This window comes from Chiloscyllium plagiosum, chromosome 50 (genome assembly GCF_004010195.1).
Source record: "Chiloscyllium plagiosum isolate BGI_BamShark_2017 chromosome 50, ASM401019v2, whole genome shotgun sequence".
Lineage (NCBI taxonomy): Eukaryota > Metazoa > Chordata > Chondrichthyes > Orectolobiformes > Hemiscylliidae > Chiloscyllium > Chiloscyllium plagiosum.
In genome coordinates this window covers 32,219-53,426 of record NC_057759.1, presented here as the reverse complement: position 1 = coordinate 53,426, position 21,208 = coordinate 32,219, and the positions used below count along the sequence as shown (strand labels likewise).

Sequence of the window (21,208 nt, the reverse complement as noted above, 5' to 3'; positions counted from 1 at the left end):
ACTTGGGGTTGTTTTCATTGGGGAAAAGAAGGTTTAGGGGTGACTTGGTAGAGGTGTACAAGATGATTAGGGGTTTAGATAGGGTTGACCGTGAGAACCTTTTTCCACTTATGGAGTCAGCTATTACGAGGGGGCATAGCTTTAAATTAAGGGGTGGTAGGTATAGGACAGATGTTAGGGGTAGGTTCTTTACTCAGCGAGTCGTGAGTTCATGGAATGCCCTGCCAGTAGCAGTGGTGGACTCTCCCTCTTTATGGGCATTTAAGCGGGCATTGGATAGGCATATGGAGGATAGTGGGCTAGTGTAGGTTAGGTGAGCTTGGATCGGCGCAACATCGAGGGCCAAAGGACCTGTACTGCACTGTATTCTTCTATGTTCTAGATGTATAACTACATCAATACATTCACAAAGCAGAAACTGACAGGGAAAGATTGATAACTACACTCATGCATTTGTGTCACTGAAAGCGACAAGTATATTTCAATACGGACCCCACATGTTCACTTAGCAGAAGATGTCAGGTAGATATTGATAACTATGTTCACATTTCAACAATGCAGAAGCAGACATGGACAGATTGATAATTAAACTATCACATTCACAGAGCAAAAACTGACATATTCACACAGTAGAAACCAAAAGGTATAGGGTGATAACTCCACTCAAGTATGCGCATAGCAGAATCTTACTGGGACAGAGTGATACCTGCACTCTCATATTCACATTGCAGAAACTTAGAGCTGTAGATTGATATATCGGCTCTCATTGTTAGTATAAAATGGTTGGGCATATTCTCACTGGTGATTTGAAGAACAATGTATGACCTTTAGGGCAAAAGAAAATGATCTGAAGGGAGTTGACAGAGTTAATGCTGGGAAATTGTCACTGCTCATGAGAGAATCCAGAGTAAGGGACACAGTTTTGAGCAGGAAGCTTTCTGTCTCAGAAAGAAATGTAGAACATTCTCCCCTTGTTCTGTTTCACGGAAAGCAGTTCGGGTTGGGTTATCAGCTTAATTTATGCTAATGTAGCCATATATCTTTTTTGATACATAAGAGTCTTTGGTTATGGGTACTAAACATCAAAATGAGATGAAGAGATCATAACTAAAGCCTTCGTGATCTGTTCTCATGACAGAGTACACACAGGCAGATGAAAATGCCACAGACTTCTCATGCTTCTAATGGTCTTCTGCTCTGAGATATTTAAAGTGACACAAGCCTGAAAGAAATTAATAACTACAGCAAAGACACTATCTGCATGACAGGAATTGGGAGGCATCATTCACCATGCACTTTATCTGTAACTTACTGATCTGTAACTGAATCAATTAGATCACATACTAATTGATTCAGTTATAAGTTACTGAGACATACCAGGCTTGGAGTGAAAAAAGATTAACCATCCATTTCGTCAGAAACTTTGAGATGTTGAGATATTTGCTCTCTGACATGCCTGTGATTGACTGAAACTGAATAAACACAAGATTAGAAACAACAAACTGGCAGTTACAGAATGAAATACTGAGTCACTTGCAAAGTAATAAATTGTTAGGATATAATACAACTATTGATTAGCTATAAACTAGTACGAAACAATGTAACATCAGCAGTGACATTGCAGATATTGTCGGTAACAATGTACAAAGAGTTATTCCTTATTGAAATGCTGGAGTTAGAATTACAAACTCAACTTCAATTTGCAGAAATTGATTTTCATAGGGTATGAGAGTGGAGGGTAGTGAGTCCTACCTGAGTCTGTCCAGAGTGGTATCTCGTACATTCAAAATTGTAGGTACGACATGAAACACATACTTATGTCATTGGATGACACCTACAGGGTAAAACAACAAGTTACAGTCCAGTAACATACTGACATGTAAAGACTGTGAAATAATGTTTACAAAAATACACCCCAGAAATAGACGGGCACAGATTGGTGTCGAGAGTGCGGTGCTGGAAAAGCATAGCAGGTCAAGCTGCATCTGAGGAGAAGGAGAATCGATGTTTCGAGTCTTTCATCTCGACGTTTTGGGCATAAGCTTCTGATCCCAGCATCTGCAATCCTCACTTTCTCCTAGGGACACAGATTGGAGGAATATTTCTAAGTGTCTGGCAAATCGTGTAATGTTTTACCGCTTACATCAGTGTTTGATGGCTACTGATTAAAACTTCTCTTGAAGTAACACTAATTGACTATTACACAGAGGACCAGAGCCTCAGTGGACAGGTGTTGAGTTAATGTCAAATGTGTAAATGAGGACACGACAGATACAAAGTTAAAGTGACACATATATAGCATGCTAACAGTTGCTGGTTAACAGGTATTCGCGTAAGACTGAGAAATTCTATAAATCCCTACATGAGACTGCAAAACGCCTAAATGAAAAGTGCAGCGACGTGGTTCAGTTACACTGCAGGTACTTGCAAAGCACACAATATAAGTCAAGGTCTCAGAAATATATCCATCCCACAGTCAAGACGTGACTCAACTCGTGACTCAAGAAAAATATTACGTTGAAACTTTTTCTTTTCATTTCTCTTCAACTCCGTGCAATTGAGAACGAGTTACATCAACCCCAAGGGTAGAAAACACCTGGTCAGGTTCCAGTTGATCGTGTAACTTGACAACAACTGTAATCATTATTTCAAATGGATTGAAGTTTTTTTTTCACAAAGTGACAAGTTCTGCGTTAATTCCAGCCCGTACAGAGGACCAGAAACAGACATGCTGAGCTGCAAACACACCCTTCCACTCCCACATAATCACAACAACGAGCTAAAGGAAACCGAGCCAATACCACAGTCACTTTCTGTATCACAGACACAAAACACATCTCCCTCAGTCAGACTGACAGGAACAGAATCACCATCCACTTTACATTTCTTTGCAGATTCTGACAGATCCACATGGGATCTCACATTAACCAATCAGAGAGACTCCATGTTTGGGAATGACTCAGTGTAAACTACCCAATAGGAACCAGGCTTTCCTCCATCCTTCATTAGCATTGATGACGTCGTCAGGCTATAAAAAGGGAACGCCGAGCCCATTTTCCTTATTCTGTGTCTGAAAGTGAGCGGCGCTATGGCTGATGAGAAGAAAGCGCAGCAAGCCTCCAAGAAGGGCGCGAAGAAAATTATCAAGAAAGCGCCAGCGAAGGGAGGCAAGAAGAGGAAGCGGACCAGGAAAGAAAGTTACTCCATCTACATCTACAAAGTGATGAAGCAGGTTCACCCCGACACCGGCATCTCCTCCAAGGCCATGAGCATCATGAACTCGTTCGTCAACGACATTTTCGAGCGCATCGCGGGGGAGGCTTCCCGCCTGGCCCATTACAACAAGCGCAGCACCATCAGCTCCCGGGAGATCCAGACCGCCGTGCGGCTGCTGCTGCCCGGGGAGCTGGCCAAGCACGCCGTGTCGGAGGGCACAAAGGCGGTGACCAAGTACACCAGCTCCAAGTGAGGGACCGCATTGCACTGAAACAAACACATCCACAACCCAAAGGCTCTTTTAAGAGCCACCTACAACTTCCGCGAGACCGCTGAACCATTTTTTAAAGAACTGTTTGTTTTAGTTTACATATGATTCTTGATAAGGTATTTTAACTTTTCGTACTGCGTTCGCTTTTATAATTGTTTTAAAATTTTGAGAGACGGGAATGGGGGTGTGGAGATTGAAATACATCACAAACAGCCCCTTCCCTTGTCAGTAGAAAGACACCGGTGAGTCATTTTTATAAGTGCGGTGCAAATTGACGAGGATTTGGGGGGGACTTCATAAGCTCTGGAGAGAGAGCTGATGAAACAATATGGAGTCATTTTTCACCTTTAATTGTTCAAGTTGCGAAAGGCCTTGGTGGAATGATAACACTTCTTTTAACTCTGGTAAACCAAACGGAAGTGCCCACAGCTTACAGTCCCACGAATTGATGTATTTTACCCTTTTTAAAAACATTGACAATGCGCGGATTCAATCCGATTTTTCAGAATACAGAAGGCAAAGCACTTTCTGCTGTCGGTGAGAGGCTTTCAAAGTGAACCCAGAGAACGCCAAAACAGCTGCCGGACTGAAATGTGAAATCTGGAGATTTTTGCTAAATCTGATAGAGACCGATAAAGGAGGGCAACTTTAAAACATCGTCTAAACACCTTGTTCGCCATTGATCCTGAGCCGGAAGAACGCCGTGTGCTGCTTTATCAGCATGCCGAAGTGTTGTTCAAATGTGAAGTGAAAAGACAGGTTGCAGACTGCAATGTTCGGCCCGTTTTGTTTCAGCCACTTTTCAAGGTTTAAAAAACAACCCACACTCAAGATCAGAAATGGACAGATACTCTCGCAAATTTGCCCACCTGTAAGACCGTGTGAACCACACATTTGTAAACTAAAAGTAAATTAACATGAGTATTAATGTTTTTTTAACTTATTCAGTTTTTTGTACTTCATTTCTTAGTGTAAAACACACTCCTTTGTTTGGAAATTGGCGGGCTTTTCAAATTGGAAAGAAGGCGGTTGATGATTTGGTGCCGGTACTTTCCGCCTTCCTCCCCGTGCCCTCTCCGGATTGGGAAATGAGGCAGATATCTGATTGGGAATTGAAACAACATTAGGAGGGGCTGGACAATAGGACCAATCCGAAATAGCCGCCCCATCATTCCTCCCGAAGGTATAAGAGGCCGCAATGTGGGCGGAGTGCAGCATTCTCTGTGAAAGTGCTGACGAGGAGCTCAACAAGTTGCTGGGAGGGGTGACCATCGCTCAGGGCGGGGTGCTGCCTAATATCCAGGCCGTGCTTCTGCCCAAGAAAACTTCCGCTGCTGGATCTGCTAAAAAGTGAAGAGAGTATTCTTGAATCTGACAACCCAAAGGCTCTTTTAAGAGCCACTCACAGCATCTGTGAAAGGAGCTAAACTCGCTGTCAGATTGATTATTTTTCTCTTAATGGGGAGAGCCCTCGCCTTTGTACCGCACATCAAGGAATTCCACGCTCCGTTTATTTGGATGTCCTATGAGTTTAGAATGGCGGTACGAATATCCCCGATCGGGTTTGACCTCACATTACATTCACATTGCCTTTCAGTGCAGTAACGACTCCGTCGTTGCAAGGTGCATTAAGGAACGGTCCCTGATTCTGCGGTTTATTCTTCGTTCGCTTCATATTCAGTCTTTTATCCCCTGCCTCTGGAGAGAGCGAGCGAGCAGATTGAACACCAGTGAGGCATTTTTCAGCTGTAAAGGCGGCAATGGGGTAAAGTGAGATTGTCTGAACTTTAATTTCGTAATCGAAAAAGCAATCAACGTGTACGTGCTCATGCATTCTCCTCTGTGAAACGTTCTGCTCTTTTATACGTGATGGCGGGCATTTTCAAATTTGAAAATAAGCCGTTGGTCTCTTGGCGCCACTTTTTCCCTTTCTCCCCTGCCTCCACCTCACCACAAACCATGTTAACGCAAAGGGAGTCAATGAAGAGATGGGGATTTTCCAGAAATATCTAACGCAATACTAAGATTTGGTGTTTAAAATCACACTTCTTATTACTATATTTTCATACATTCCGCAATCCGTGGGCGGCACGGTGGCACAGTGGTTAGCACTGCTGCCTCACAGCGCCAGAGACCCGGGTTCAATTCCCGCCTCAGGCGAATGACTGTGTGGAGTTTGCACGTTCTCCCCGTGTCTGCGTGGGTTTCCTCCGGGTGCTCCGGTTTCCTCCCACAAAAAATGTGCAGGTCAGGTGAATTGGCCATGCTAAATTGCCCATAGTGTTAGGTAGGGGGTAAATGTAGGGGTATGGGTGGGTTGCGCTTCGGCGGGTCGGTGTGGACTTGTTGGGCCGAAGGGCCTGTTTCCACACTGTAAGTAATCTAATCTAATCTAATCTAATCCATGAATGAAGATTCATTAGTTGCAAATTCACTGCCAATAGAAATGCTAACTTCTGATAGAAATACGAATGTCGCCTATTGCTTCTCCTCAGTGCCTATTGCTTCTTGCTCTCTCTGGATGAGCAACCGAACTCGTATCCGCCGTGAATCAATCGAAAGCCCGCCGATTGAAACACCTTAAAAGTTAGTACAGTGTACACGGATAAAATTACAGAACCACAGTACATTCCTATTTCATCCAGGTTATCACTTGCCCGAAGAACGGGCAGATGGAATGAACGAGCAAGATAACATGTCCGCTGAACATGTCCAGAAACAAAACTGAGCCGAAGATCATGCTTCGGAAATATGAATACTGCAATATGTAACATTAATATCTGGGTTCCAAAATAAGTTTTTTTTTACAAATTACTATTCATGGCATGGACAGCCAAGTACGCATTGATGTTATTACTGAGACAGACAGGTATTCACCAGAAAGAGGAACGAAGGTTACGGGGAGCAGACACAAGAGTAAGTTTGAGAAATATCAGCCATGATCGAATGGCAGAACAAACTGGATGGGCAGAATGGCCTAATGCTGCTGCTATGTCTTACAATTACAAATGACGACGCGATTCTTTACATGGACTGACCGGGTTGCAGAACAGGAGAGTCTCGATTGGCCGAATAGCTTCTTATCTATACTGTAGGAATATTTGCCACGGTAAAATCATTAGCCACGGTAAACAGCAACAAAGTGAACCGACCACTCTGAATGTGCGCTGCCGTACCGCAAATCACGGTATTAGTACATTTTTGGAATCGAAATAATCGGCCTTCTCAGTCCTCAGGACTCTGTCGGGGGGTTTGGGTTCGCGAGAAAAGGGTCGCTTTATGGTCAGCCGCCGAATCCATAGAGAGTGCGGCCCTGGCGTTTCAGAGCGTACTTCTGGATTAGAGTGATGCTGGAAAAGCTCACTCCCGCCCCAACTGTATCTGGGAAGGAACCTTTTCTCCCCAAAGCTGACTATTCCTGAGCAGAGGAGCGCATCCGTGAGGCCCTCCCGCCGCGCTGCCATTGAGGAGCATTTACTCAGTGAGTGCAAGAGGTTTGTTTGAAACAGACCCCAGGGAAGCGAGGGAACAGCAGGCTCCTTCCAGCAGCACATCGGGATGGGAGCCTGGGACACAGAGGGGGCTCCGAGACCGGGATTGATTCGGGGTGAGTTCAGGGAGAACCGGGGGCTGTTTGTAAGAGGCCGAGCGGAGCAGGAACTGGTCCCGGAACTTGGAGTGAGCGGGCTGGGGGGAAGAGAGAGGCCTTTCTCGGGCTGTGTGTGGGCCTGCTAAGGGAGGCAGTGCGGGAAGAAGCTGCTGTGGGACATTCTTGTGGTTTGCAATCCTCTGAACCCTGTTTTAATTTAATTCTGTTTCCCGCTGTTCCTTGAAGTTGTGTGGACCAACTGTGATACTCTCGTAAAAAGACATACACTGGGGTCTTGGTAAGAACATTAGAAATAGCGCCGTTTTTCCTCTTTCCAACAGGTAGCTGGATATTGACCTGTGTAAGCATCCTGGTGGTTGAGTACTCCCATTCATGGTGCTGGGCAGTTGTTGCTCAGTTTCTGGATCCCACTCAATTGGTATCAAGTTAAAAATCGCACAACACCAAGTTCTCGTCCAACAGGTTTATTTGGAAGCACCTCATGTTGTGTGATTTTAACATTGTACACCCCAGTCCAACACTAGCATCTCCAAATCAACTGGTATTGAATCACATGAAAAACAAATACAATTCCCAGATAAGGCGCAGCTCAGGGGAATAATGGAATCAGATCTGTGGTTCTGACTAAGTTTAAAGAAAAAAACAACACACATCCTAATGAAGATGCAATGAATGTGACAATGATCAGTTCAATATTGCCAGACTAGCCTCATGTTGATTTACAGGTGGTGTTCCTGTGTCTTCCTCCAGAAAAATACCTGAGGGACTAAGACACTGTAATACTTCCTCAGTTCAAAGCGAAGAGTGACCAGCTGCCTCTAACAAACAGAAGGTATGTAGCCCATTGACGTTTACACACCAGTGTTGAAGAGAGATAAACTGAATCCTCATCCAAAATACACATGCAGGAACAGCATTAAAATCTGCAATTATCAAGAGCATTGTCAAAGTTACAATGAAGATAGACAAGTAGGCCACATTGTTGCATTGTTTCAACAACCATCCGTGAAGGAGGGGTTAAGTATAGAGATGGAGGGAAACTGTGCTCACCGACAGGACAAGAGTTACCGAAGAGTCATCGAGTCATAGAGACGTATAGCGTGGAAACAGACCCTTCGGTCCAACTTGTCCATGCTGACCAGATATTCTAATCTAATCTGGTCCTATTTGCCAGCACTTAGCCCATCACTCCCTAAACCCTTCCTATTCATATTGTTAAAGTACAGATTTGAGACAGCCGAGGGAATCCCTTGTGGATCTGTAAGCCTCTCTTGGTTCGTCCTGGAGCTCATATTCTTTATAGTCTGGAATAAAAACCTCTTACAAACAGTTTAGTTTAATTTTAGCCTTCCCCTTTATTTACCAATAGCATCACTGTTACAACGTGCCAGCTCCATACCTCACGGGTTAGAGCACTGGTCTTATAAACCAGGGGTCGCAAGTTCAAATCTTGGGCGGCACGGTGGTACAGTGGTTAGCACTGCTACCTCACAGCGCCGGAGACCCAGGTTCAATTCCCGCCTCAGACGACTGACTGTGTGGAGTTTGCACGTTCTCCCTGTGTCTGCGTGGGTTTCCTCCGGGTGCTCCGGTTTCCTCCCACAGTCCAAAGATGTGCAAGTTAGGTGAATTGGCCATGCTAAATTGCCCGTAGTGTTAGGTAAGGGGTAAATGTAGGGGTATGGGTGGGTGGCGCTTCGGCGGGTCGGTGCAGACTTGTTGGGCCGAAGGGCTTGTTTCCACACTGTAATGTAAAATCTAATCTAAATGCAACATTTACACCTATAAGCCAGGCTAGCTGAGGTTCTAAAACCTTAGAAAAGTAGGATACCAGTTCTTCCTTTAAAAACCCTCGCAGGTCATTCCACTCTTCTGTCTGAATCAGCCTTCCTTTTTCCAAACGTTTACAAAAAACACTGCATGTTCTAAATTAGACAGACAGTGGAAAGGCAACAATTCGTAAGGAAGAGGAGTTAATTAGCAGGTCTGTATGCGCTTAACTGATCACTCCTGTCGGCCCTTAGCCATCCATCAGGGGGAAAAACAAATCCAGCCGAGTCAGTGCCTGTTGGTGAGGTAAGTCCCTATCATAAAGAGGTATCAGTCTAAACTAAGTGGGAGAGGTCATAAGGTAACCTTGCACAGCTTGCATGTCAGATATCATTGTTTTACAAAATGGCATCTTAGCGAGGACAGCAAGCTTTGACCATAAAATGGCTTTCTGACGGATTGTGTCAGAATCTCTTCAATGTTAGGTTTAGAATAATTTTTAAGCTAGGAGCAGACTTCTGCTTTTTATCTTAAATACAAAATCATTCTACCTGAGGCTGAAAGGTTACATTTTAAATGATTCAAATTAAACATGCTTTGTTTTCAGGGTTGTGATTCAAATTCAAAGAAGACAGAAGATCTGACGAGTTAGAATTGACAGCGGGGCAGTCCTGGCGTGTAAGAACACCAAGTAAGTTAAAACTTCATCAATATTACATTTTAGAGTTTGCATTTCATAATCGGCAATGGCTACTCAAAATCATTATAAAGTCCCAAAATGCAAATAAATTCCAAACATTCATCTCTCTCTCTCTCTCCACACAGACACACACTCACACACACACGTAATAAGAGTCCAGTATAATTGATAGGACCTGACCGTGTATTAAAAGGCTTTTGACATGCTTCTGAGATGATACAAAGTTTCCGAGATCACAATCAAACACTGTAGTTAATTTCATAAGTTAACAACTGTGCATGTTATTACTGTGTCATTTTTACACCGATTCATTGATGTTAAGGCAAATGTTCTTAATTGCTTTAGAGCATCCTGTTATCACTTGGTGAGAACAGATGTTTTTTATCTTCTGCACATCCTAGGTTCCCACTTTTGTGGCCTGATAGCTCCCTGCCTTCCCTGTTTATTTTATTGTGTTCTATAATTCAACATTACATTTACTCTAAGTATTAAAGGACACATTTTAAGGCTTTCTCATTATACCCACTCAGATGCCTTTTAAATGTTATAATTGTACCAGGCTCCACCACTTCTCCATGCGCCTTATGACCTTATAAACTTTTATAAGGTCACTCTCCAAGGAAAACAGTTCCAGCCTATTCAGCCTCTGCACACAGCTCAAACTCTCCAACCAGGGTGAAGTATATTTACATGGAGTTTATCTGTGACTGATAAGGACAGAATTAATCCTTTACTGAATAGTTGTCACATACCGAGATGACACTTAAATAATGTGAATTTCAAACAGACAATCTATGCAGGTAGCTCATGCGCTACTCACAACATGTCCTTTCTATAACCCACTGGCAATACAACTTGATAACTGTCTGCCCACTTCTCATCTGCCTGAATGTGATGTTCTCCATTTCCTCATTAAGACATCATTTTTAAGATAACTATCAGGGATACATTTGGATTTGTTTTGTGTTTGCCTTTTGATACAATTGCTTTAAATTTTCATCTTTTTGCTGTAACTCAGTTAATTTACCTGAGCTAAAGATGTCTGCTTTGTCATCTCTGTTCCTGGTTTGTCTCAACTATCTATCAAACAGGGTCTCTGCTAATTTCCCTTCAACTTTCTTATCTGTACTCTTTGATCTTTCCTGCTTCAACTGGTGACTTTGTGACCTCGTTACCACATAGTCAGGAAGCATCCCAGGATGTGTGTCCTGCAATAGTTCAGTTGCCTGAATTTCCATTGGCTTTTCAACCACAGTCGGCAGCACTCCTACCAGTGAATTAGCAACGACCAATTGTATTCCCAGAGCTGAGAGTTTGTCCAGTACTCCTACTATGACTTCTCCCATCTTCACTCAACACTCTAACCTCACTTCTTACAAATGAGCATTTCTTATGTCAATGTGAATTCCCGTTACTCATACCTTTTCTGGCAATAGTTCTTTAGAGGTACATATATCCTCATCTTTTAGCATCACAGATTGAGAGGATCCTTGTATCTCTGAATATTGTTACCTCTTTACCTGCTGCTCTTGGCCTATGCGAGTAAACTTTACCTTCATGGTTTTAGAAGATCTGGCACTTGCTCCATAAACAACCTCCGACCAGCTTGTACATTCTGGTGCAGCTTTCTCATCTACGCAGTGCTCTCTGTTACCACTCCAACAAAATTCCCTGGCTTATCCTGACTTCTGGCTTCTCGGTGCTTTTCCTCACCCATCAACACTGATTTCATGTGGCCTACTTTATTGAAAACACCAGAGCTGTTTCACTTGTCTTTCCCCTTCAAGGTTTTCCTTTTCACCCTGTAGTAAATCATCCTTATGATCTTTATAGAGATCTACTTTTCCCTTTCCATGTGATTATTATCCCTCATGGGTTGAAATTGATTTTGGCAGCCCAAATTTGATTTATTGATCAACTCAATAATCAGCCATTTCTGATGTGGTCTTGCTGTTTTAACTCTCTGCTCTTCCACATGAGTTCTCATTACTTCAGGAAGTGAATTTTTGAACTCCTGTCTAAGTGCCAATTTCCAAAGTTCAAACTCCCTCTTTCTTTCTTCTTTTCCTCTCTTTCCTTTTCTCTCTCTTCTCCCTCTCTTCTGCTTTTAATCGTAATTCAAACTATTTTGCTTCTGTTGCCCTTTCCTTGACTTTTGCCTCTAACTCGTTGTTTCATTTTCAATTGAATGTTAGCCATCCCTAAAGATTCTGATGGCATTTCCAGCAAATTTAAGCGTTGAGCTATTACTTTCATTATCCCCCTTTTCCTCGTGGATTTAGGCAGGTTGAGCTCCAACTAATTCCAGCAGCTTGGCCTTAATCACTTTGTGCAAAAAATCTGAAGCCACCTCTTCCACCCCCAGAAAACTCTTGATGACTCAAAGAGCTATTGCTATCCCAAGCACTGTTTCCTGATGAAGGGCTGATGCCCAAAACATTGATTCTTCTCCTCCTCCTCAGATGCTGCCTGACCTGCAGTGCTTTTCCAGCCCCGAACTCTAATCTCTGATCTCCAGCATCTGCAGTCCTCACTTTTTCCAAGCACTGTTTAAACCAATTATATTCAACACTTGGAACAAAAGACGCTAAGACTTACCACTCCCTGCCTGTGAGTCCAACAAACCAAATCCCAAATCTGAACTAGAGAATAAATTCTGCAAACAGCCCCAATCTGTTATAGAAAAGGTCAGACCCCCTCCAAACATTTCAACTAACTTTGCTAATTGTTTTAAGTGGGTGTAACAAAGATATTACGGGAGGGATGCAGCTGGTCAAACCATGTAGTTTTAAACCAAACAGTTTAATTTACAAATTTACTGAATGATACACAAACAAAAGAGAACAGAATACTAAACAACTTAAAAATCCAAAAAAACAACTGATTAGACCAACTTATTGATGGTGTTCCTAACATTTACAGCAATCCTCATAAATACCCATTGACACAAGAGGTAAAATCAAACACAGGGTCTTACAGGAGAGAGAGTACCATCATCGACCGGCTTGTTTGGGCTCAGCAGCTTTTTCAACTGCCAGACGGCTTTCAGTCAATAGCCAGACAGCCAAAAACCAAATCAAACTAGAGAAAAGCTGAGCTGGGAAAACTGGGCCACTGCCCTTACACTGTACAAGTGTTCTTTTTTAAAAAGGGGAAGCCTTTTGCCTGAGGCATTACCTGTTAGCTATAATCCAAATGGCACTAAAACACATCAACTCCGACTTTTCGGAGCCTGTGTGTTTTACAGGCTTGCTAAAGGAGCAACAGCATTACAGCAGACTGCTCCAAGAAGTAATAGCCTGAGGGATACAGGATAATGTGTTGAATTGGATCCAAAGTTGGTTCAGTCAAAGGAAAGAAAGGATAATGGTCAATAGTGGCCCTTGTGAATGGAAAGCTGTTACAAGTGGTGCTCTGCATAGCTCAGTGTTGGGCCCTCTGCTGTTTGTTTTATCCATTAATGATTTGGAGTTGCATACGTTGGGCAAATTTGTGAAATTTGCAGACGACACAAAAATTGGCCGTGTAGTGGATAGTGTGGTGGATAGCTGTAAGCTCCGAACCTATAGAGATGGTTTGGTGGAGTGGGCAGGAAAGTGGCAGACGGAATTCAGCTCTGAGAAGTATAAGGGAATGCATTTTGGGAAGTCAGACACTAAATGGGAATAGTCAATAAATGGGAATATACTTAGGGGACAGGCGAAGTGAGAGATCTTAGTGTGCAAGTGCACAGGTCCCTAAAGATAGAAAGGGCTGTAAAGAAGGCACGTGTAATGCTGTCCCTCATTGGCAGAGGGGTAAATACGAAAATAGGGAAATAATAATGAAACTATATGAGGCACAAGAGTATTGTCATTGCTCTGGGGAGAGTGTAGAGGAGATTTACTAGAATGTTGCAAGGGCTGGTGAATTGTAGCTATCAGGAGAGATTGGAGAGGTTTGGGTTGTATTCCTTGGAACAGAGGTGCCATGATTAGGAAATACAGGGTGACCCCTGTACCCGCGGGTCCTGTTGTCGTGGTTTCACTTAACCATGGTTTACCGTGGTCTGAACACATGAAAGGGAATGTTCCAGAGCCAGCATCCAGGAGGCTGCTGGGAAGGTATATTTCCCATTTAAATTAATGGGTTCACACCTATCTACAGTTTTGAGCTTCCGCCATAGGTCCTGGAACGTTACCCCCACTGGGGTGGGGGCCAGGGGGGTCGACAGTACTGTTGAGTGAGCTACCTGACGGAGCAGCACTCAAAGCGTGCACTTCCAAATAAATCTGTTGAACTATAACCTGGTGTTGAGTGATTTTTAACTGACTAGTGACAGGGAGACATTAGACAGGAGGAACCTGTTTCCTTTGGCAGTGAGTTCAAAAATGTGTTTTTTTTATATAGAGAGTGGTGGGTATCTGGAATTCACTGTCTGATTTGGTGGTGCAGGCAGAGACCTTACATTTTTTTAAAACAAAAATTCCCTGGAACTGCATCTCAAGTGTTGTAACCTGCAAGGTTACGGGCTGTGGCAGGAAAGTGGGATGAGACAGGGCACCTGGGTAAGTTGGCATTGGCGTGGACAAGATGGGCTGAATGCCCAGCCCCACCGATGCTGTACTATTTTTATGGTTCTTTAGCTATCAATGAGACCAGACCAGTCCCTGCTGTGTGAATATGTAAATATATTTACCATATACCAAAAGTTACAGTTTGATAACTACACCCACACATTCTCCAAACAGGAACTGACAGGCAGAGATCAATAACTAAACTCACATATCCACATACCCACTTGCATCAGGTGGCCCCATTCATGCAGCTGTATGGGTGTTGTTTAGTTTCTGAATCTCACTCAACTGGTCTTAGAATTTTAAGAAAAAATGAACAAGGAGCAGCTCAGAGCAGGAGTGGAATCAGACCCGTGGTTCTGTTTAAATTTCTGGCTTTAAACAAAAAATCTTAATGATCAATAACTGAATGTTACATTGATGTTGCCAATCACAACTGATGTTGATTTACAGGAGGTATCTCTTCTGTCTTCCTCCAGGCAAGTACTCAAAGGACCAAGACAATGTAATATTCCCTCGGTACAGAGCCAAGTGTGACCAGCTGCTTCGAACAAACAGCAGGTATGTTACTGCCGTCAGAGCGAAGAACATCCTTTCCACAGTCACGGAGTGGATTGAGTCAGGTTCACATTGAGCTCCATTTCCAGACAGACATGTTCAAACCAAGAGTCAAACACCACCAAGGAAATAGAAGTTTATATTTTTTATCTATATTCTCCATGCATGCTACCCAGTTCCAATCAACTTGAATGAATCCTCTACCGAAATATATATTTCATTAAATCTAAACATTGAACGGTACAGCACAGGAATGGGTCCTTCAGCCCACGATGTTGTGTCGAATATGATGCCAAATGGAATTCATCCCTTCTGCCTGCCCTTTCTTGCATGTTAATTTGCTTATTTTAATGTCCCTTCAATACCTTCATCGTATCTTTCTCCGTCATGAGCCCTGGCAGTGTGTTCCACTCCTACCACTCTCTATGTTAAAAGAAACTGCACCTTAGATCTCCTTTGAACTTTCCCCATCTCACCTTATATGCATGCCTTTTAGTTTTAGACATATTTCAACTCATGGAAAAAGATTCTGACCATCAACCTTAACCATGCATCTCAATTTTATAGACTTCTGGATATAAGTTTGCTGGCTGAACTGGAAGGTTTGTTTTCAAAAGTTGCATCACCACACTAGGTAACATCATCAGTGAGCCTCTGGATGAATCACTGGTGGTATGGTCCACTTTCTATTTATGTGTAGGTTTCCTTGGGTTGGTGATGGCATTGCCTGTTCATTTTCTCAGGGGCTGGTAAATTGGATCCAAGTCAATGTGTTTGTTGATGGAATTCTGGTTGGAATACCATGCTTCTAGGAATTCTCATGTGTGTCTCTGTTTGGCCTTTCCAAGGATGGATGTGTTTTCCCAGTCTAAGTGGTGTCCTTCCTCATCTGTATGTAAAGATGCTAGTGAGAGTGGGTCATGTCTTTTTGTGGCTAGTTGTGGTGGGTTTTCTGCCTGTTTGCCCAATGTAGTGGACGCATAAATAGAAAGCGGGCCATACCACCAGTGCTTCACCCGGAGGCTCACTGATATTGTTACCTAGAACGGTGACAAAACATCTGAAAACGGAACTTCTAGCCCAGCAAGAAAACCTGGATCCAGAACCTCAACCTGAGCTACAACTCTTGTCAAAAATTTTATAGACTTCTGTTAAGTCTGCCTTCAGCCTCTGCAGCTCAGAAGAAAACTACCCAGGTTTTTCTAGCTTCTCTTTATAGCTCATACCCTCTAGACAACAATCTGGCAAACCTCTTCTGCACCCTCTCTAAATCCTCCACGTCCTTCCTGTAATGTGGCGACCACAATTGAAAAATCACGCAACATCAGATTATAGTCCAGCAGGTTCATTTGGAAGTACTAGCTTTCAGAGCGCTGTTCCTTTATCAGGTAGCTGTGAAACAGGATCATGAGACACAGAATCTATTGCAAAAGATTACAGTGTCGTGCAACTAAAATGATATATTGAACAAATCTGGATTGTAAAGTCTTTCATCTTTTAGAATGGGTTGCAGGTTTCAGTTCATTAATATATACATTCCAGAACTTCTTTTAAGTCACATTCTCAAGATGACATCAAGTTTTATTTTAAAAAGGGTGACATCTCAACTCAAACAATGTATTAAATGTGTGAGGTTAGAGTCGGTCTGTATCACAATCTTGAGTCAGACTGGTTCTATTGCCAAAGTAGGAATATATAAAATATTACATGGACTGACTGCCTGCAGATTGTGCTTTTTTTGAGCAAAATAGAATGTATCTGCAAATTCACCCCATAGATGTGTGTGTGTGTGTGAAAAAGCGAGCGTGTGAGTGCATATGTGAAAGTGTTTGTGTGCGCATGCTTCATAAAGTGTATGTATGAGTGTGATGGTGTCAGCTTGAGGTTGGGTGTGTGCATGGGTGAGAGTGTGGGGGGGGTGTGCGTATGTGTATGAGGGGAGGTGTGTGGATGAGAGAGGGTCTGCATGAATGTGTGTATGGGTGTGAGAGAAAGAGTGGTTCATGTGACAGAAATCCAATTTGAGGCTGTTCTCATGGATTCTGAACTTTTTGAAGGATACTTTCACGTTACAATAAAGGTTAACAAATAGACGATGCTGTTAGTTTGAACAACCGTATATGAAGTAGATCGTGAGTACAGATATTGAAGGAAACATTTCAGCTATCAGTATCTGAGAAGGACAGAATTAATCTTTTGTCACAATACTCTGAGTATGATCTAACTGAAGTCATATAAAGCTGCAATATGACATCCTGACCTTTGTACTCAATGTCCCAATCAATAAGGCAGGCATGCCAGACACCTTCTTCGAGATACCACCCTATCTACTTGCATGGCCACTTTCAGGGAGCTAGAGACTTGAACCCCAAGATCCTTCTGTACATCAACTACTTTCAGAGTCCAGCCATTTACTGTATAACCTTCACTTAAAATTTGATCTCCCAAAGTCCAGCATCTTACACTTTGCCAGATTAAACTCAACCTGCCATATTTTTTTCAGGCCATATCCTGCTGTATCCTTTAACAAGCTTCTACACTACCCACAGGTCCACCAATCTTTATAATGTTACAATCAAGGTGACAATAGCTGATACGATTACTTTGGGCAACCATATGTAAAATAAATAGAGTACAAATTTATATTGAAGGAAACATTACAGCTCTCAGGAATCTTTTGTCATGTATATAGACACAGCAATCAAATAATATGAATTCCAAATGCACATTCTCTGTCAAAGCCTGACATAGAATGATTACTGTGTAGGTACGTAACCAAATGTTGCCCCCCCCCCCCGCCACACACACACACGCACACACTGTCTATCTCTCTGTGACTTATGATGAGTTTCAAAACATACACCATCCTGACACCTGTTACAATGTCTAACCGCCTTGCAGTTCCATTGACATTGCAAGTAACAGAAAATGTTACATTCAAAATTATTTCTACCTACAGATCCTTTGTCAGAGAGGGAGAGGCCGACAGCACAGATGTTCACCTCCATCAACATCGACCTGGCAAAGGAAACACTTACCAGACTTTTAGAAGAGGCCATCACACACACACCAACCACCATCAATCACATTACCAACGAAAACATCATGAAGCTGGTGGACCTGTGCCTCACCACCCACTTCACTTTCAACAACATCGTCTACAAACAAACCAATGGCACACCCATGGGATCTCCGCTATCAGAATTCACAGCAGAAGCAGTGATGCAAAGACTAGAACAAACAGCCCTACCAATCATCAAACCAAAAATCTGGGTCCGCTATGTAGATGACACCTTTGTCATCACAAAACGAAACAATATAGAAGAGGCATTTAACATCATCAACAACACCCTCACAGGTATAAAGTTCACCAAGGAGGAAGAAACCGACAACAAACTCGCATTCCTGGACATCATAGTAGAAAAAAAAGGACAACGGAGAACTACAAACCTGTGTATACAGAAAACCGACAAACACTGACTAAATACTCAACTACACCAGCAACCATCCCAACACACAGAAACAAAGCTGTAACAGAACACTATTCCAACGAGCCACCACACACTGCAGCACAGACGAACTTCGGAAAACAGAGGAGAACCACTTATACGAAGTATTCAAGAAGAAAGGATACTCAAAAAATACAGTGCGCAGATTCCTCAAGAACAAACCACAACAAGCAGACAAAACACAGCCAGAAACCCTAACCACCTTACCAAACATCAAAGAAGTTTCAGAAATGACAGCCAGACTACTAAGACCCCTCAGAATCCTAGTAGCACACAAACCCACCAACACTCTCAAACACCGTGGGCGGCACGGTGGCACAGTGGTTAGCACTGCTGCCTCACAGCGCCTGAGACCCGGGTTCAATTCCCGCCTCAGGCGACTGACTGTGTGGAGTTTGCACGTTCTCCCCGTGTCTGCGTGGGTTTCCTCCGGGTGCTCCGGTTTCCTCCCACAGTCCAAAAGATGTGCAGGGTCAGGTGAATTGGCCATGCTAAATTGCCCGTAGTGTTAGGTAAGGGGTAAATATAGGGGTATGGGTGGATTTCGCTTCGGCGGGTCGGTGTGGACTTGTTGGGCCGAAGGGCCTGTTTCCACACTGTAATGTAATCTAATCTAAAAACTAACAAACTTAAAAGACCCAGTACAACCCATGGACAAAACCAACGTCATCTGCAAAATTCCATGCAAGGACTGCCACAAACCGTTTGTAGGACAAACAGGAAGAAAGTTAGCCACCAGGATACACAAATACCAGCTAACCACAAAAAGACACGACCCTCTCTCCCTCATAGCCCTACACATGGATGAGAAAAAACACCATTTCGACTGGGACAACACATCTATCCTGGGACAGGCTAAGCAAAGACATGCCAGAGAATTTCTAGAGGCCTGGCCTGCATAAGAGACACAATAGGCTGAATGGTCTGCTTCTGAGCTGTACCATATCAGTGATTCTGATTTTGATGAGAAAGGAGATGACATGCTGTTGTGTTGCATATTGGAATGAAAATTATCAGACAGAAATGGACTGACATGCGGAATAAAACTCTTTCACAAAAAAAAACACCAACAATATCTTGGTACAAATTGAAACTAAATATCTCAGTGATACAACAGATCCTAGACTCTCTCCCCGAACAGGAAATATGTAACCATGCTGGACTCTCCAACCTCAGGGAAAAGACTTTGTGTATTTATCCTATCCATGCCCTTCAAAATTTTGTAAACCTCTGTAAGGTCACCCCTCAGCCTCTGACGTTCCAGAGAAAACAGCCCCAGCCTGTTCAGCTTCTCCCTGTAGTTCAGATCTTCCAACCTTGGCAACATCCTTGTAAATCTTTTCTGAACCCTTTCAAGTTTCACAACATCTTTCCAATAGGAAGGAGACCAGAATTGCATGCAATATTCCAACAGTGGCCTAATCAATGTCCTGTACAGCCGCAACATGACGTCCCAACTCCTGTACTCAATACTCTGACCAATAATGGAAAGCGTACCAGACGCCTTCTTCACTATCCTATCTACCTGTGACTGCACTTTCAAGGAGCTATGAACCTGCACTCCAAGGTCTCTTTGTTCAGCAACACTCCCTAGGACCTTACCATTAAATGTATAAGTCCTGATAAAATTTGTTTTCCCAAAATGCAGCACCTCGCATTTACCTGAATTAATCTCCATCTGCCACTTCCCAGCCCATTGGCCCATCTGGTCAAGATCCTGTTGTAATCTGAGGTAACCCTCTTCGCTGTCCACTACACCTCCAAATTTGTTGTCATCTGCAAACTTACTAACTGTACCTCTTATGCTCGCATCCAAATCATTTGTGTAAATGACAAAAAGTAGAACCGATCCTTGTGGCACTCCACTGGTCACAAGCCTCCAGTCTGAAAAACAACCCTCCACCACCATCCTCTGTCTTCTACCTTTCAGCCAGTTCTGTATCCAAATGGCTAGTTCTCCCTGTATTCCATGAGATCTAACCTTGCTAATCAGTCTCCCATGGGGAACCTTGTCAAACACCATACTGAAGTCAATATAGATCACGCAGCATCCAGGGAACAGGAGATTCGACGTTTCGGGCACAGGCCCTTCTTTTCCCTCAGGATTCCCTCCAACAACTTGCCCACCACTGAGGTCAGGCTCACCAGTCTATAGTTCTCTGGTTTGTCTTTACCACCCTTCTTAAAGAGTGGCACCACATTTGCCAACCTCCAGACTTCCAGCACCTCATCTATGACTATCGATAATACAAATATCTCAGCAAGAGGCCCCGTAATCACTTCTCTAGCTTCCCACAGAGTTCTCGGATACACCTGATCAGGCCCTGGGGATTTATCCACCTTTAACCGTTTCAAGACATCCAGCACTTCCTCCTCTGTAATCTGCATATTTTGCAAGACGTCACCATCTATTTCCCTACAGTCTATATCTTCCATATCCTTTTCCACAGTACATACTGATGCAAAATATTCATTTAGTATCTCCCCCATTTTCTGTGACTCCACACAAAGGCCGCCTTGCTGATCTTTGAGGGGCCCTATTCTCTCCCTAGTTACCCTTTTTTCCTTAATATATTTGTAAAAACCCTTTGGATTCTCAATTCTATTTGCCAATGCTATCTCATGTCCCTTTTTGCCCTCCTGATTTCCCTCTTAAGTATACTCCTACTTCCTTTAAAGTCTTCTAATAATTCACTCGATCTATCCTGTCTATACCTGATATATGCTTCCTTCTTTTTCTGAACCAAACCCTCAATTTCTTTAGTCATCCAGCATTCCCTATACCTACAAGCTTTCCCTTTCACCCTGACAGGAATGTACTTTCTCTGGATTCTTGTTATCTCATTTCTGAAGGCTTCCCATTCTCCAGCCGTCCCCTTACCTGCGAACATCTGCCTCCAATCATCTATCGAAAGTTCTTGCCTAATACCGTCAAACTTGGCCTTTCTCCAATTTAGAACTTCAACTTTTAGATCTGGTCTATCCTTTTCCATCACTATTTTAAAACAAATAGAATTA

At 43.0% G+C, this 21,208-nt stretch overlaps 1 protein-coding gene and 1 long non-coding RNA gene across 5 annotated transcripts; both read left to right on the top strand.

Moving 5' to 3' along the window:
- Positions 1 to 3,078: 3,078 nt before the first annotated feature.
- On the top strand, positions 3,079 to 4,408 carry LOC122544593 (histone H2B type 1-O-like). The gene has a single exon (XM_043683912.1). The coding sequence runs from the start codon at positions 3,089 to 3,091 to the stop codon at positions 3,467 to 3,469; it is 381 nt and encodes a 126-aa protein (XP_043539847.1). The 5' UTR covers positions 3,079 to 3,088; the 3' UTR covers positions 3,470 to 4,408.
- Positions 4,409 to 7,053: 2,645 nt separating this feature from the next.
- Positions 7,054 to 17,680, top strand: LOC122544635. Of its 4 annotated transcripts, none has more exons than XR_006310375.1 (5): positions 7,054 to 7,094; positions 7,848 to 7,929; positions 9,475 to 9,558; positions 14,603 to 14,684; positions 17,641 to 17,680. It is a non-coding gene; the product is annotated as an uncharacterized LOC122544635 (long non-coding RNA). The 4 variants fall into 4 exon arrangements; XR_006310374.1 differs by having other exon boundaries at positions 7,056 to 7,094; positions 7,823 to 7,929; XR_006310376.1 differs by lacking the exon at positions 7,848 to 7,929.
- The last annotated feature ends 3,528 nt before the right edge of the window (positions 17,681 to 21,208 follow it).

Excerpts from the sequence above, each read along its gene's own strand:
- LOC122544593 (XM_043683912.1), top strand. The coding sequence starts at position 3,089 with ATGGCTGATGAGAAGAAAGCGCAGCAAGCCTCCAAGAAGGGCGCGAAG.